The sequence below is a fragment of the Stenella coeruleoalba genome, assembly GCF_951394435.1.
Source record: "Stenella coeruleoalba genome assembly, chromosome: 7".
In the NCBI taxonomy this organism is placed as follows: domain Eukaryota; kingdom Metazoa; phylum Chordata; class Mammalia; order Artiodactyla; family Delphinidae; genus Stenella; species Stenella coeruleoalba.
The window spans coordinates 13,586,976-13,599,906 of NC_137153.1; the positions used below are offsets into that span (position 1 = coordinate 13,586,976).

At 40.6% G+C, this 12,931-nt stretch overlaps 2 protein-coding genes across 6 annotated transcripts in view; one reads left to right on the forward strand and one right to left on the reverse strand.

Annotated features, from left to right (window-relative positions):
* GALNTL6 (polypeptide N-acetylgalactosaminyltransferase like 6) overlaps positions 1-12,931 on the forward strand; it is a gene marked incomplete at its 3' end in the record, with an annotated part of 1,147,279 nt that overhangs the window by 946,764 nt on the left and 187,584 nt on the right. Inside the window, exon 6 of the mRNA XM_079925494.1 lies at positions 3,320-3,503. Coding sequence (XP_079781620.1) covers positions 3,320-3,503 — 184 coding nt within the window. The remainder of the gene's footprint in view (positions 1-3,319; positions 3,504-12,931) is intronic.
* LOC307188427 (uncharacterized protein) overlaps positions 1-12,931 on the reverse strand; it is a 262,819-nt gene that overhangs the window by 93,916 nt on the left and 155,972 nt on the right. The gene's annotated exons all lie outside the window — the stretch shown is intronic.

Consider the following 12,931-nt stretch of genomic DNA (forward strand, 5'->3'; position numbering starts at 1 on the left):
ATAAGCACAGTATGATTAAAATACACACACACACACACACAGAGTTTAGCAAGTGTTATAGGACTGTTAAGAGATGAGAAAAGTATTCAGCCCCAGAATACAGTTAAACTAAAAGCACACTGACATTTTCCCAGGATTTATAAGGCCATTCTCTTTTCCACTCCTGCACCAGCTTAGCTCCCTAAATATACGACCCCCCCCATCATGTTTACACACAATCCCTCACTCAGAGCTGCTGTCCAGGTGATACATCTTAAATGATCACTAGAAGACTATCACTTGAACTGTTAGAAACACCAAAGTCCTGAAAACCACTCAAGCTCGGAAACCTGCATGAGGTTCAGTCCAAGCACCAGTATTTTTTTAATTTCACAGTTAAGTCAGAGATCAAGCCCAGTAGTAGCTAAGGAATCAATCGTAAGGCTGAGGGAAAAAGTGTGTTTCTAAAAAGTTCTTGGTGCGCACATATTGAGCTCCTTTCTGTTCTTCCACATTTCACTAAATCAACTTTTATTGTAACTATATCCCTGGCCTTGCAGCTAAAGCCAGTTAACAACCTCCTTCACAATAGCTGCCTCAGAAAGAATCATTTTCTATTGAGAACCTGCAGGATTTCCGATAGAAGCAGCAAAGCTCCATTAGTAAACGATGTGGGGGAAAAAATCAATGGAAATTGTGTTGCATTTGAAACAGGAAATGACCAGCAACTAAGGCTCCAGGGCATCTCAGAGCCACACTCTGCCCCGCAGACAACCGCCCAGACACCCTCATCAACAGGGATGTTTCTAGGCTCCTAATGGCCAGAGATTCCTCTGAGCTTTTAATTAAAAGTGGCTTGTCCAAGGACATAGCAATTTAGAGTTTCATCAGCAACCATCAGTTTCCCTTAAACGGAATTTGACCTATATGGTGCTGAATACTCAAGTCAGCACAAGGCCTAATTTATTTATGAACCAAAGCAAGCCCTAAATGCCAATTATCAAGGCTCTGATTGTTCATATGCACCTAACAAAAAAAAAAAAAAAGGAAAAAAGAGGGAAAAGACAGAGAAGCCCACTTTTTCTCATGGAAGCATTTCATTTCCTGTAGGCCTGATGGGTAAGAAATGATTCATGCTCAGGATCACTATCTGTTTTTATTTTCCTCTATCAGTGTCTTGACACATCCTCCAAAATGGAAAAAAAAAAAAAAAAAAAAAAAGGTGGAGCCACACAGTTTCTTGGTTCATTTTTCACCTTGGGGTTTTACCTGAATTTCAATTTCCCATTAAGAGTCTGTTTGTTTGATCCCTGGAAATTGAAATGTAGGCACAAGCCTTAGATGAAAAATTAGTCATGCTACTTTCACCAGAGCTGGTGCTGCTGGATGAGAGCTGAGAGGAAATCTGAAGGGAAAGTTGACAGTTTAACAGACTAATTCTCTTCGGGTCACCTAGAGACTCCTTGTTGGTCAAGGAACTTGTAAATCAACCTGATTCTGAATTTGACTGAAGAAAGTCACTGAAACCTTAATACTCAAGTACCTGCAGAGGTGATAGAAGAAATACTTTGGACACAGTAATGATGGTCTCCTCTGTCAAAGACATCTATGGGGGAATGCCACTTAAAGACTAAAGCCCACTGCAAGGCTTGCCCAGGTGAAAACGATGCCCACAGAGCTCTTGGTGGGATTAACTTAAGGAGTGAATGAATGAATGAAAGAGAAAGAAAGAAAAAGAGGGAAGGAAGGAAGGAAGGAAGGAAGAGAGAGAGAGAGAGAAAGAAAGAAAAAGAAAGAGAAAGGAAGGAAGGAAGGAAGGGAGAGAGAGAGAGAAAGAAAGAAAGAAAGAGAGAAAGAAAGAAAGAAAGAAAAAGAAAGAGAAAGGAAGGAAGGAAGGGAGAGAGAGAGAAAGAAAGAAAGAGAGAGAGAAAGAAAAAGAAAGAAGGAAAGAAGGAAGGAAGGAAGGAAGGAAGGAAGGAAGGAAAGGGAAAAAAAAAAGAAAGGGAGAGAGAAAGGTAGATCTGGGGGGAGATCTTCCATAGGATTCTGTGGTTTCCATGCCCTGCCTTATCAGTGTCTTCAGAATAATGATGCTGAAATAGCCAAACCTCATTATTTCTAAATTATGTCTTTTCTTTTTTAAAGATACTTAAATGTATTTTATTCCACACGCCACATCCAAAGGTCTTCCAAAGAACCAGAAAGCAGGTGTTTGCACGTAAAAGTTCTGCCTGTCTGACACTATTAGTTTGTTGTAGTAAATACTGAAGAAATGCACATTGTTGGGAAGACAACACTTCACATGTAGCTGTTCTAGGTCAGCCAAAGTACCCGTACATGCCCTTCCCAGCACTGGCTGTTCAGGTCTCACATAATAACATCTACAAGGGAGGAGCTGGAGGTGCAACTGGAAAATAAGTCTCCTTTCTGCCTCAGAGAAGCACCATGGCCAACTGGAAAGACCCCAGACTTTAGCACAGGACCATTAAGCAGGGATTGCATCCTAATTCTTGCCGTCAAAAGATGAGCGACCTTGGACAAGTTATTTAACTTCTCTGAGCTCAGTTTCTCATGTGTAAACTTGGAATGATGATAAGAACAACCTCACTGGGTTGCTAGGAGGGTTAGGAACAGCCTGAGTATACTTAGTAGTTGCTCAAGAATTGAACAGTAGCAGGAATAGCAGCAGTAGAATCAGGCCATCTAACGTATTTTCAGATATGATGAGAGAAGATAAAAATGTATAGCTTTGATAAACAGAGTCTATGTTAAAGAACAGTAGCAAAATAGGACTTGGCAAAATCTCTGGTAAGCCTGAGGGCAAAGAATTCTGTGTATAATCTGCCAGCATTTGGGGGGCGGTGGAGGGACAGCCATCATGGCCATTGTAAGATGAGATGCTAAAAAAAAAACCCATGAAGTTAAATATTTACATTTTGGAACCTCCAGAAAGCAGGCCAGTATTTTCTCAGCAGGCTCTAGCTGTATGCTTGAAGGAACACGAGGACTGTTTATACTCCACGCATGTTGGGTGCACTGTAAAATGACAGATTGGGGATAGGTCAGAGCAAAACTGTGACAGAGGGAGAGCTAAACGCTCTTCTCCAGGTATCTCTGGGACATCACTTTCTTCGAGGAAGATACCACAACACTAATTGCACCTAATCACTGTCCCATCACGTTAAGCCCAGCATTCAAGCAGAGATTCTGCAAAGTGCTCTGAAGGCGACAGGGAAGCAGACCGCGAGCACGACGCGTTAGGAAGGGCTTCTCTTGGCAGAAAAATGAGAGATGACCCGGGCAGGCGTGTCATTTCCTATTCCGTGCTTTCGTTTTTCAGACCAAATTGCACTCAACCACAAAACCATCGTGTGCCCCATGATCGATGTCATTGACCACAATCACTTTGGGTACGAGGCCCAGGCCGGGGATGCCATGCGCGGCGCCTTTGACTGGGAAATGTACTACAAGAGGATCCCCATCCCTCCAGAGCTGCAGAGGGCGGATCCCAGCGACCCTTTTGAGTGAGTAGCAGCTGAGGGAGGGTCCGAGGGAGAAGGGGCAGCTAACTCAGGCGTGTGTCAGCTGGAGACCCATCTCCAATGAAATGGAATCAAACGGGTGGCAAAAGTACGCAAAACACTGGGGAAAGGGCAGACCTGCAAGTTGTGTAAAGTCACAAGCTGTGCCGAGTACATTCTTGGACTTTCTGAGTGTGAGAGGGCGTGTGCGGTATGAGAATCAGTAAAGGCAGAGTTCACAGCAAATGCATGGAAAAGGGATGCAGTCCCTTTCAGCCATTCTCTTCGAGGTTCTTTCCTCATTTTCAGTTCCCTCTGTTCTTTCTGCTTTTCCCTAAAGGATTATTTAAATGAACTATTTTACCTTTCTTCATTAGGGAATGATATAAAATATGAACCAGTATTTAGGCCTAGGTTCCATGCCCTGCTGGGAATTGCTTCTTTATAAAGGAGGGCCATGTTTCGGACGAGCAGCTGCTCCCAGAACTTAAACTTGGGGAATTCAGTCAAATGACAGACCCAGAGTAGATGATCTTTGATAATATTGCCCCCAGTTTAGTTCTATACAGATATAAGTTTACAGTAATCTATTGATTTCTACAAAGCTAAATTCTTTCTTTCCAATATGGACAGGAGAACTGTCTATGTCAAGAAAAAGAAAAAACTATGGCTCTGCTGACAAACTATTAGGACCATTAATGGTTAATGGTGAACTTTTTCCAAAAGTTACCCAGAGATTGCCCAAGGCAGGCTATTATCTATTCCTCATACTTCACCCTTTTGATATCCTTAAAACCTTTATAACTTTAAAACTATTATATTTTTTCTTAGTACAAAAGAAGTGTCTAGATCAAGGCTTTGCACACTCTCTAAGATTCTATTTAATATGCATTAAAATCAATACTGTTTTTTCTAATATATTTTTTATTGATGTATAGTGGCTGTACAATATATATGTTACAGGTATACAATATAGTGATTCACAATTTTTAAGGATTATACTTCATTTATAGTTACTATAAAATATTGGCTAGATTCCCTGTGTTGTACAATATATCCTTGTAGCTTATTTTATACCTAATAGTTTATACCTCTTACACCCCTACCCCTGTATTGCCCCTCCCCCCTTCCCTGTCCCCACTGGTAACCACTAGTTTGTTCTCTATACCTGAGAGTCTGTTTCTTCTTTGTTATAGTCACCAGTTTGTTGTACTTTTTGGGCTCCACATATAAGTGATATCATACAGTATTTGTCATTCTCTGTCTGACTTATTTCACTTAGCATAACATCCTCCAAGTCCATCCATGTTGCTGCAAATGGCAAGCCTTCATTCTTTTATATGGTTGAGTAGTATTCCATTGTATATATATACCATGGATGTATCTTGTGTCCATTCATGTATTGATGGACACTTACATTGCTTCCATATCTTGGCTATTATAACTAATGCTGCTGTGAACACTGGGGTGCATGGATCTTTTCAAATTAGTGTTTTGGGGTGTTTTTTCGGATATATACGCAGGAGTGGAATTGCCAGGTCATATGGTATTTCTATGTTTAGTTTTTTGAGAAGCCTCCACGCTGTTTTCCACAGTGGCTGCACCAATTTACCTTCCCACTGACAGTGTATGAGGGTTTCCTTTTCTCCACATCCTTGCCAACATTTGTTATTTGGGGTGTTTTTTGATGATGGCCATTCTGTCAGGTGTGAGGTGATATCTCATTGTGGTTTTGATTTGCATTTCCCTGGTAATTAGTGATACTGAACATCTTTTCATGAGCCTCTTGGCCACCTGCATGTCCTCTGTGGAGAAATGTTTATTCAGGTCTTCTGCCCATTTTTTTAATTGGGTTGTTTGCTTTTTTGATGTTGATTTGTATGATTCTCTAACACCATATACAGAAATAAATGGATTAAAGACCTAAATGTAAGACCAGATACTATAAAAGTCCTAGAGGAAAACGTAGGCAGAACACCCTTTGATATAAATCACAGTAATATTTCTTTGGATCCACCTCCTAAAGCAAAGAAAATAAAAGCAAAAATAAACAACTGGGACCTAATTAAACTTCAAAGCTTTTGCACAGCAAAGGAAACCATGAACAAAATGAAAAGACAACCTACAGAATGGGAGAAAATATTTGCAAATGATATGACCAATAAGGGGTCAATATCCAAAATATATAAACAGCTCATACCATTCAACATCAACAAAAATCAATACTGTCTATTCCTGAATAACACGGGCTATAAAAGTTTACAGTAGAGAAACTCCCAAGTGCAAAAATTACTTCAGTGACTCACTTTAAATTACAGTAAACATTTGATAAACATCAGGAAAATGTTTCTTCCGATTCTATTCTCTAAGAAGATAAACTCTTGGGAAAGCAAAGGGGATTTCAAAAGACATTAGCCTGGTAAAAACGAAGGGAAATCATTTCTTTTGTAATAAGCGCACTCATTAAGTATCCAGAATTTCTGAAAGAGGCCTCTTCAGATGCGTAAATTCCTGGGGAGTTTTTTAGAACAATGAAGCCCATTGTTACTCTTCGGAATACTTCAGCCAAGATTTAAAGGAGATTGAAAACCTCCAGGGAAGTTTTTTAGTAATCCAGGGGAAGGAGTTTCTAGTAAGCGTGTGATGTGGGCCCAGCTGAGAGATGATCTTTAGACATCTCTGAAGGTAACCATCTGAAAGTCTTGGCAAAGGGGCTTAGGGTGGGATTTAAAGTCAGGTGGGTGTCGAGAGGATACAGAAGGACCCTAAACACGGTGGATCTGTTATTACATGGCAGCTGATGGCAGAATAGCCATGGTCCTGTAGCTACTATTCAAGTTTGCCATGTTGGAGAGCAAGGATTCATCCATGATAACTTTTCCAGTAAGTACTGTAATCGTGACTGGATTATAACGACCTTCTACTTTACTTCCACTGTAACACTGGGGCCCCTGCTTTCTGAAGATGTGGGATCAAAATGCTGCCAAAGGAATTTCAAATGGTGAAAATTCCAGAAATATTCTCGGTCCCTGCACTGACAGTTGAAATTTTTGTCAGGCAGACCCCAGCTACGGCTATCAGAGTATCGGCCACCTTGCTTAACCCCAGAGCTGGCAGAGGTGCTAACTTTCAGAATTAAACTACCTCTTGTTCCTCTCACCTACTTAGGTGGTTGCTATCCTGTCAACAATGGCATTCTGTCCAGTACGACTGCCTTTCTAAGTCCCTTTGATTCCTAGGAAGGCAGACACTTTAGCCTTTTGTAAAAAATGTAGCTTCCAGGGGCTGTCCACTTTGATCTTCGAAACTGCATTTGCCTTCCTGATAATAAAAGAATGCTTAGTTACCCAAGAGGCTCTGAGCAGTGTGTCAGCAATTCCATTATCTCGGCGGCCACCTGAATGTACGCATAAACAGACGTGCTTTCAGCGAAAACTTGCTTCTCTAGATGTAAAGCTTTAAGATACACAGAACGAACGTGGTCTACGTATACATCTCTCAAGCCTTTCATGCTTTCCACTGGTAGCTATGAGGATTTCCTCGGGGGTGGGGTGGTAGGGGGAGAGTAGGCAGAAAAGTCGGGAAGAAAGGAACTGCAGAGTAACACGGAAATGTATTGCAAATTCCAGGACCTTTCTGACAATATATGCAAAGATTGTCTTTCTGTAGCAAGTTGATCAAATGTCCTGAATGACAAGACCTGAATTCTCCCATTGATTCTACCATTGTTGGAGTTTTCTCCAACTAATGACTCCAGTAGTGTTTTTCAACCTGGAAATCCTCTGAAATTAGAGGGACATGAACAGTATTTAACAATTAAGGAACTGAATTGAAAATTTCAGAGTATTATACGGGTATGTACGTATAGCTATTGTTTCTCAGCTATTTGATTTCAGTTATAATGCATATATGATCCCAGGTCATGATATAAATGGTGTTTCTTAACATAGGTTACACAGTCAGAAGAGTTCAAAATCTATCAACTTCCTAAACTGGGAATCAAAACCTTCATCAACCTGACTAGGAAGGAAAAGAAAAACTCATAGACAACTTTGACCTCTAAGGAAAAAATTACTTACATGTGCAAAGAGATCTAGTTTTCAGACAAACCACTCCTAGAATATGAGAGACAGTGCAGTATCCACAGTTCAGATTATCTGGAACAGTGACAATTCTGATCAGATTGGATATATTTGGTAAATATTCTTTTCTTTTGAAAAAAAAATGAACTATTCTCCTTTACCGGTAGCTTATAACCATGGCATAATGTTCTTGGAAAATTCTTGGTATTCATAGCTTTTAGCAGGTTTCCTTATCCCTGGTTTATTTCTAGTGCAGGGCACTTGGGAATTGCAGTCTTTTCTGTGTGACAAAACATAATATGCTCCTTTAGTCATGATGAGAAAGGGGAAGATATTCCTTTGCTTTCTGACCACTAACTTATTTCTTCAACCTTATCTCGGCATCTGAAAGTTTAGAGAGAACCAGCAAGAATTATCTTATCCAACTTCCCTTTAATGCAAGCACCCCCTAGACAGCATCCAACACAGATGACCAGCCTCCTCCTTTTTTTTTTTAGTGAAGTAGAGTTGATTTGCAGTGTTGTGCTAATTTCTGCTGTACAGCTAAGTGACTCCGTTCTACACATATATACATTCTTTTTTTATATTGTTTTCCATTATGGTTTACCCCAGGAGATTGGATATAGTTCCCTGTGCTATACAGTAGAACCTTGTGGTTTATCCATTGTAAATGTAACAGTTTGAATCTACTACCCCCAAACTCCCAGCCCATCCCTCTCCCACCCACCCACCCACCCATCCCCTCCCCCTTGGCAACCATGAGTCTGTTCTCTATGCGGGTCTGTTTCTGTTTTGTAGATAGGTTCATTTGTGCCATGTTTTAGATTCCACATATAAGTGATATCCTGTGGTATTTGTCTTCCTCTTTCTGGCTTACTTCACTTAGTATGATCATCTCTAGTTGCATCCATGTTAGACCACCTTCCTCTTGAACTCATCAGGGAAGTCATATTTGCTACCTCAAAACACTGTCCCTTCCACTAGACTGGTTGACAGGAACATTTTCCGGTGGATTAAGAAAATTCTACCTTCCTCATCCCAAATTGTCCTACTTGAAACACAAGGAATGTCTAAATTCCTCTTCAATGACAGAGCTGTTAAAAATCTTTGAAAACAGCTACCATGCCTGGCCCTCTCAAGGCAGAACAAAGAAACTTGTTTCTTCTCCATGCTAAATATCTCCAGTTCTACCCTCATAACCTCCAGGTCCTCCAGAATCCTTGGAAGTTCATGCTGATTGATGGAAATGCTCGATTTCTGTAAATTCACATGAATGCTGCAGTTTCATCCACACTTCTCCAACTTGTTCACAAGGATAATGTGAAATATACCACCCCACATGTCAGGTACTCAGGCCCTAATATATGAGTCTGTCAACCTTAAAAACAAAGTTAATTTGTGGAGAATTTGCACTGGTTTCTGGAGATCATGCTTCCTTGTGCTAAGTACTCACAGTCAATTCAGCAGTTTTTCAATTTTGCAATTTCGCTGTGTATTTCAGAATCTGCCTCTATTCTGTCTTTCAGCTGTGGAGAGATTACTTTTAGTCTGCCCGTCTTCTGCAAATAGATCTCCAACAATTCCCCAAAGGCTTCTAAAACATAGAGTTTTAATCATCATGGATGAAATTCTTGTATACCATCATTAGCCAGGACTGAGATTCTCTATTTTCCACTTTTATATACCATCAATTTCCAAAATTTAAAAAATAAAGGTATCTGCACTTGGGGGTGAAAAAGCCTCATAGGATACAAATGTCCATTTATTCTCTCAGACACCCCTACGTCCACAGACACATCAGTTTGAATTCAGTGCTGTTACCTAGCCTAGAAATATCTCAGGGCATGGATAGCAATAGCCATGACCCTTTGGCAGGCATCTCAAGGTTGGAACTTCAAATACTGAACATCTCCTGAGATGTAAGCACCAAATGTAGACTCTTTTGGGCTGGTTCTGCAGTCCAGCACTGTGAAGCTAACCCCATGTTCAAAGGGATAAGATTCTCCCTGTCCGTTACGGAGAGCTGTATCCCTGTGACATGAAAGTAAGATGCCGGGCTTCCCTGGTGGCGTAGTTGAGAGTCTGCCTGCCAATTCAGGGGACACGGGTTCAGGCCCTGGTCTGGGAAGATCCCACATGCCGCGGAGCGGCTGGGCCCGTGAGCCATGGCCGCTGAGCCTGCACATCTGGAGCCTGTGCTCCGCAACGGGAGAGGCCGCGATAGTGAGAGGCCCACACACCGCGATGAAGAGTGGCCCCCACTTGCCGCAACTAGAGAAAGCCCTCGCACAGAAACGAAGACCCAACACAGCCATAAATAAATAAAATTTTTAAAAAAAGTACAGGTTTTAATTAAAAAAAAAAAAAGTAAGATGCCTTCTAAAAAGATTTACTGACAGGATCTTCCTTTATTCTTCCAAGGGACAGAGTGCAGATCCCCGGAAACTTGCTAACTATCTTTCCTATACAGGAGTGTCATAAAGTATGAATGCCGACACAATGTGAAAGGCAGTAACCCTTGGGTAACAAATACAATGTTGTGCTAAATTTTAGAATTGAATCAGAAAAAAATGTGCCAATAAGCATAAGTTTATCAAGTTAGAAGAAACCTTAAAGACAATTCCACCTCTCATTTATTTATTAAATTGAAGTATAGCTGATGTACAGTACTGTATAATTTACAGGCATACAATATAGTGATTCACAATTTTTAAAGGTTATACTCCAATGACAGTTATCATAAAATACTGAGTAGATTCCCTGTGTTGTACAATATATCCTTATAGCTTATTTTATACCTAATAGTGTGTACCTCTTAATCCCTTATCCCCATATTGCCCATCTCCTCTCTCCCCACTGGTAAGCACTAGTTACTCCATATCTGTGGTCTGCTTCTTTCTTGTTATATTCACTAGTTTATTGTAGTTTTTAGATTCCACATATAGGTGATATCATACAGTATTTGTCTTCCTGTGTCTGACTTATTTCACTTAGCCTAACATCCTCCATGTTCATCCATGTTGCTACAAATGGCAAAATTTCATCTTTTTTCATAGCTGAGTAGTATTCCACTGTGTATATATACCACATCTTCTTTATCCATTCATCTGTTGATGGACACTTAGGTTGCTTCCATGTCTTGGCGACTGTAAATAATGCTGTTATGAACATTGGGGTACATGTGTCCTTTTGAATTAGTGTCTTTGTTTTTTTCAGATATATACTCAGGAGTGGAATTGCTGGGTCATATGGTAGTTCTATTTTTTGTTTTTGGAGAAATCGCCATACTGTTTTCCACAGTGGCTGCACCAATGTACATTCCCCCCAACAGTGTATGAGGGTTCCCTTTTCTTCACATCCTCACCAACATTTGTAAACTCAAAATGGATTAAAGACCTAAATGTAAGACCGGATATTATAAAACTCCTAGAGGAAAACATAGGCTGAACACCCTTTGATATAAATCGCAACAATATTTCTTTGCATCCATCTCCAAAAGCAAAGGAAATAAAATAAAAAATAAACAAATGGGACCTAATTAAACTTAAAAGCTTTTTGCACAGCAAAGGAAACCATCAACAAAATGAAAAGACAACCTACTGAATGGGGGAAAATATTTGCAATATGACTGATAAGGGATTAATCTCCGACATATATAAACAGCTCATACAACTCAATACAGAAACAAACCACCTGATTAAAATATGGGCAGAAGAACTGAATAGACATTTTTCCAAAGAAGACATACAGATGGCCATCAAGCACGTGAAAAGTGCTCAACATCGTTAATCATCATGGAAATGCAAATCCAAACCACAATGAGATATCATCACATACCTGTCAGAATGGCTATCATCAAAAAGAACACCTCTTGTTTTTATAGAAGAAGAAATCTAGACTAGAGTCTATGTGACTTATCCAGTGTCACAACTGATAAATTTAACAGCTACTGCTAGAATCTGGGCTTGCTGACTTCCCATTCTGTGCTGCATTCTTTCATCCACACCACGGTGGTGGGGAGAAAATTTAGAGTTGTTAAATGCCTATTACTATGCGTCAGGTGCTGGGGAGGAAATCTCCATGTATTGCGAATTCACTTAATCCTCATCTCAAGTCTATGAAATAAATAATAGCATCTGTGTTTTTACAAATAAGGCAATTCAGGCTCAAGAGATAATTTTCTAAAGTTTATGTAAGAAACTGGAATAAGGACCCAGATGTAAGGATTCATACTATTCCATGGAAATTTCCACCTCCCTCTCTGCTCAGAGACGAAACATGCTGTAGTGCTTCAGGGATAATCAAACAGAAGAAAACATTTTCAGAGAAAACAGTGACTTCCTCTTCAAACAGCAGTGCCTGTAGGCAAATGACCACCACAGAACTGAAAGCGTCACTGGCCATCACCAATCCTCTCACAAGTCTTTTCTCCAGATGTGTTCGACACTGAGTTAAACAAAATGATACCAGGTCGCCTCAACCAGATGGGCTGTGGCTGCACAAGGCTGCCCAGTGGAGGGGTCTGAGCAAGGCTGAGAGCTGGCCGGCCCTCTGCTCGGAAGGCCGGGGCCCCACGCTTGGGCTGCCCAGCAGAGAGCTAGAGGGGATCGTTCTCCTTGGTGGGCACTGTAGCTTCGCCTTATTAATGCAGAGCAGAGAGCAACAGACTTCAGTCAAGTCACTTGCTGCCCAGAATGAGCAACTAGCTTTAGTCAACACCTTATTGATTGCATTGTTTGACATTCAAAATTGTAACATCCTACTTGGGTAAATTCCCGGTGGGGACTGAGCTGCACCTTAATTTACTTAGAATTTGGAAGTAAAGATACTCACTTTTACTCTTTTCACATGAGTTTTGACCCAATATTGCCCATCCTGAATTTAATCAAGATTAGTGAGGAACAGGCTCCCCATGTGGAAAAGGAGACTGGACGGGTCTCTCCACTTTCACCTCTGAGTTGCACCAGGCATTGTTCACCTTCTCCTTTTTTTTCAGTTGGGTTACCTGTAAACCCTGGAATATCCATTTGGTAGGTGGGAGAATTTTATTCATATTCTACTTCTCAAGCTAAGTCAATACACCTCACAGATTTTGCTGTGACCTTCAAGCAATTGCTTCCAAACTTTGCCCCCTTTTCCCTCAAAAACCCAAAATGATGCAAACAAGCTACCACAGTATTAGCTGCCTCAACCTCAATCTTCAAACACATAATTCTCTGTGATTAAGGTTTCGAAACTGTAGTCTCAAACTTTGGAGGGGATTAGGTTAGAGAGCAAGATGGATGGACCCAGAGATGGTCATACTGAGTGAAGTAAGTCAGACAGAGAAAGACAAATAACATAGGATAC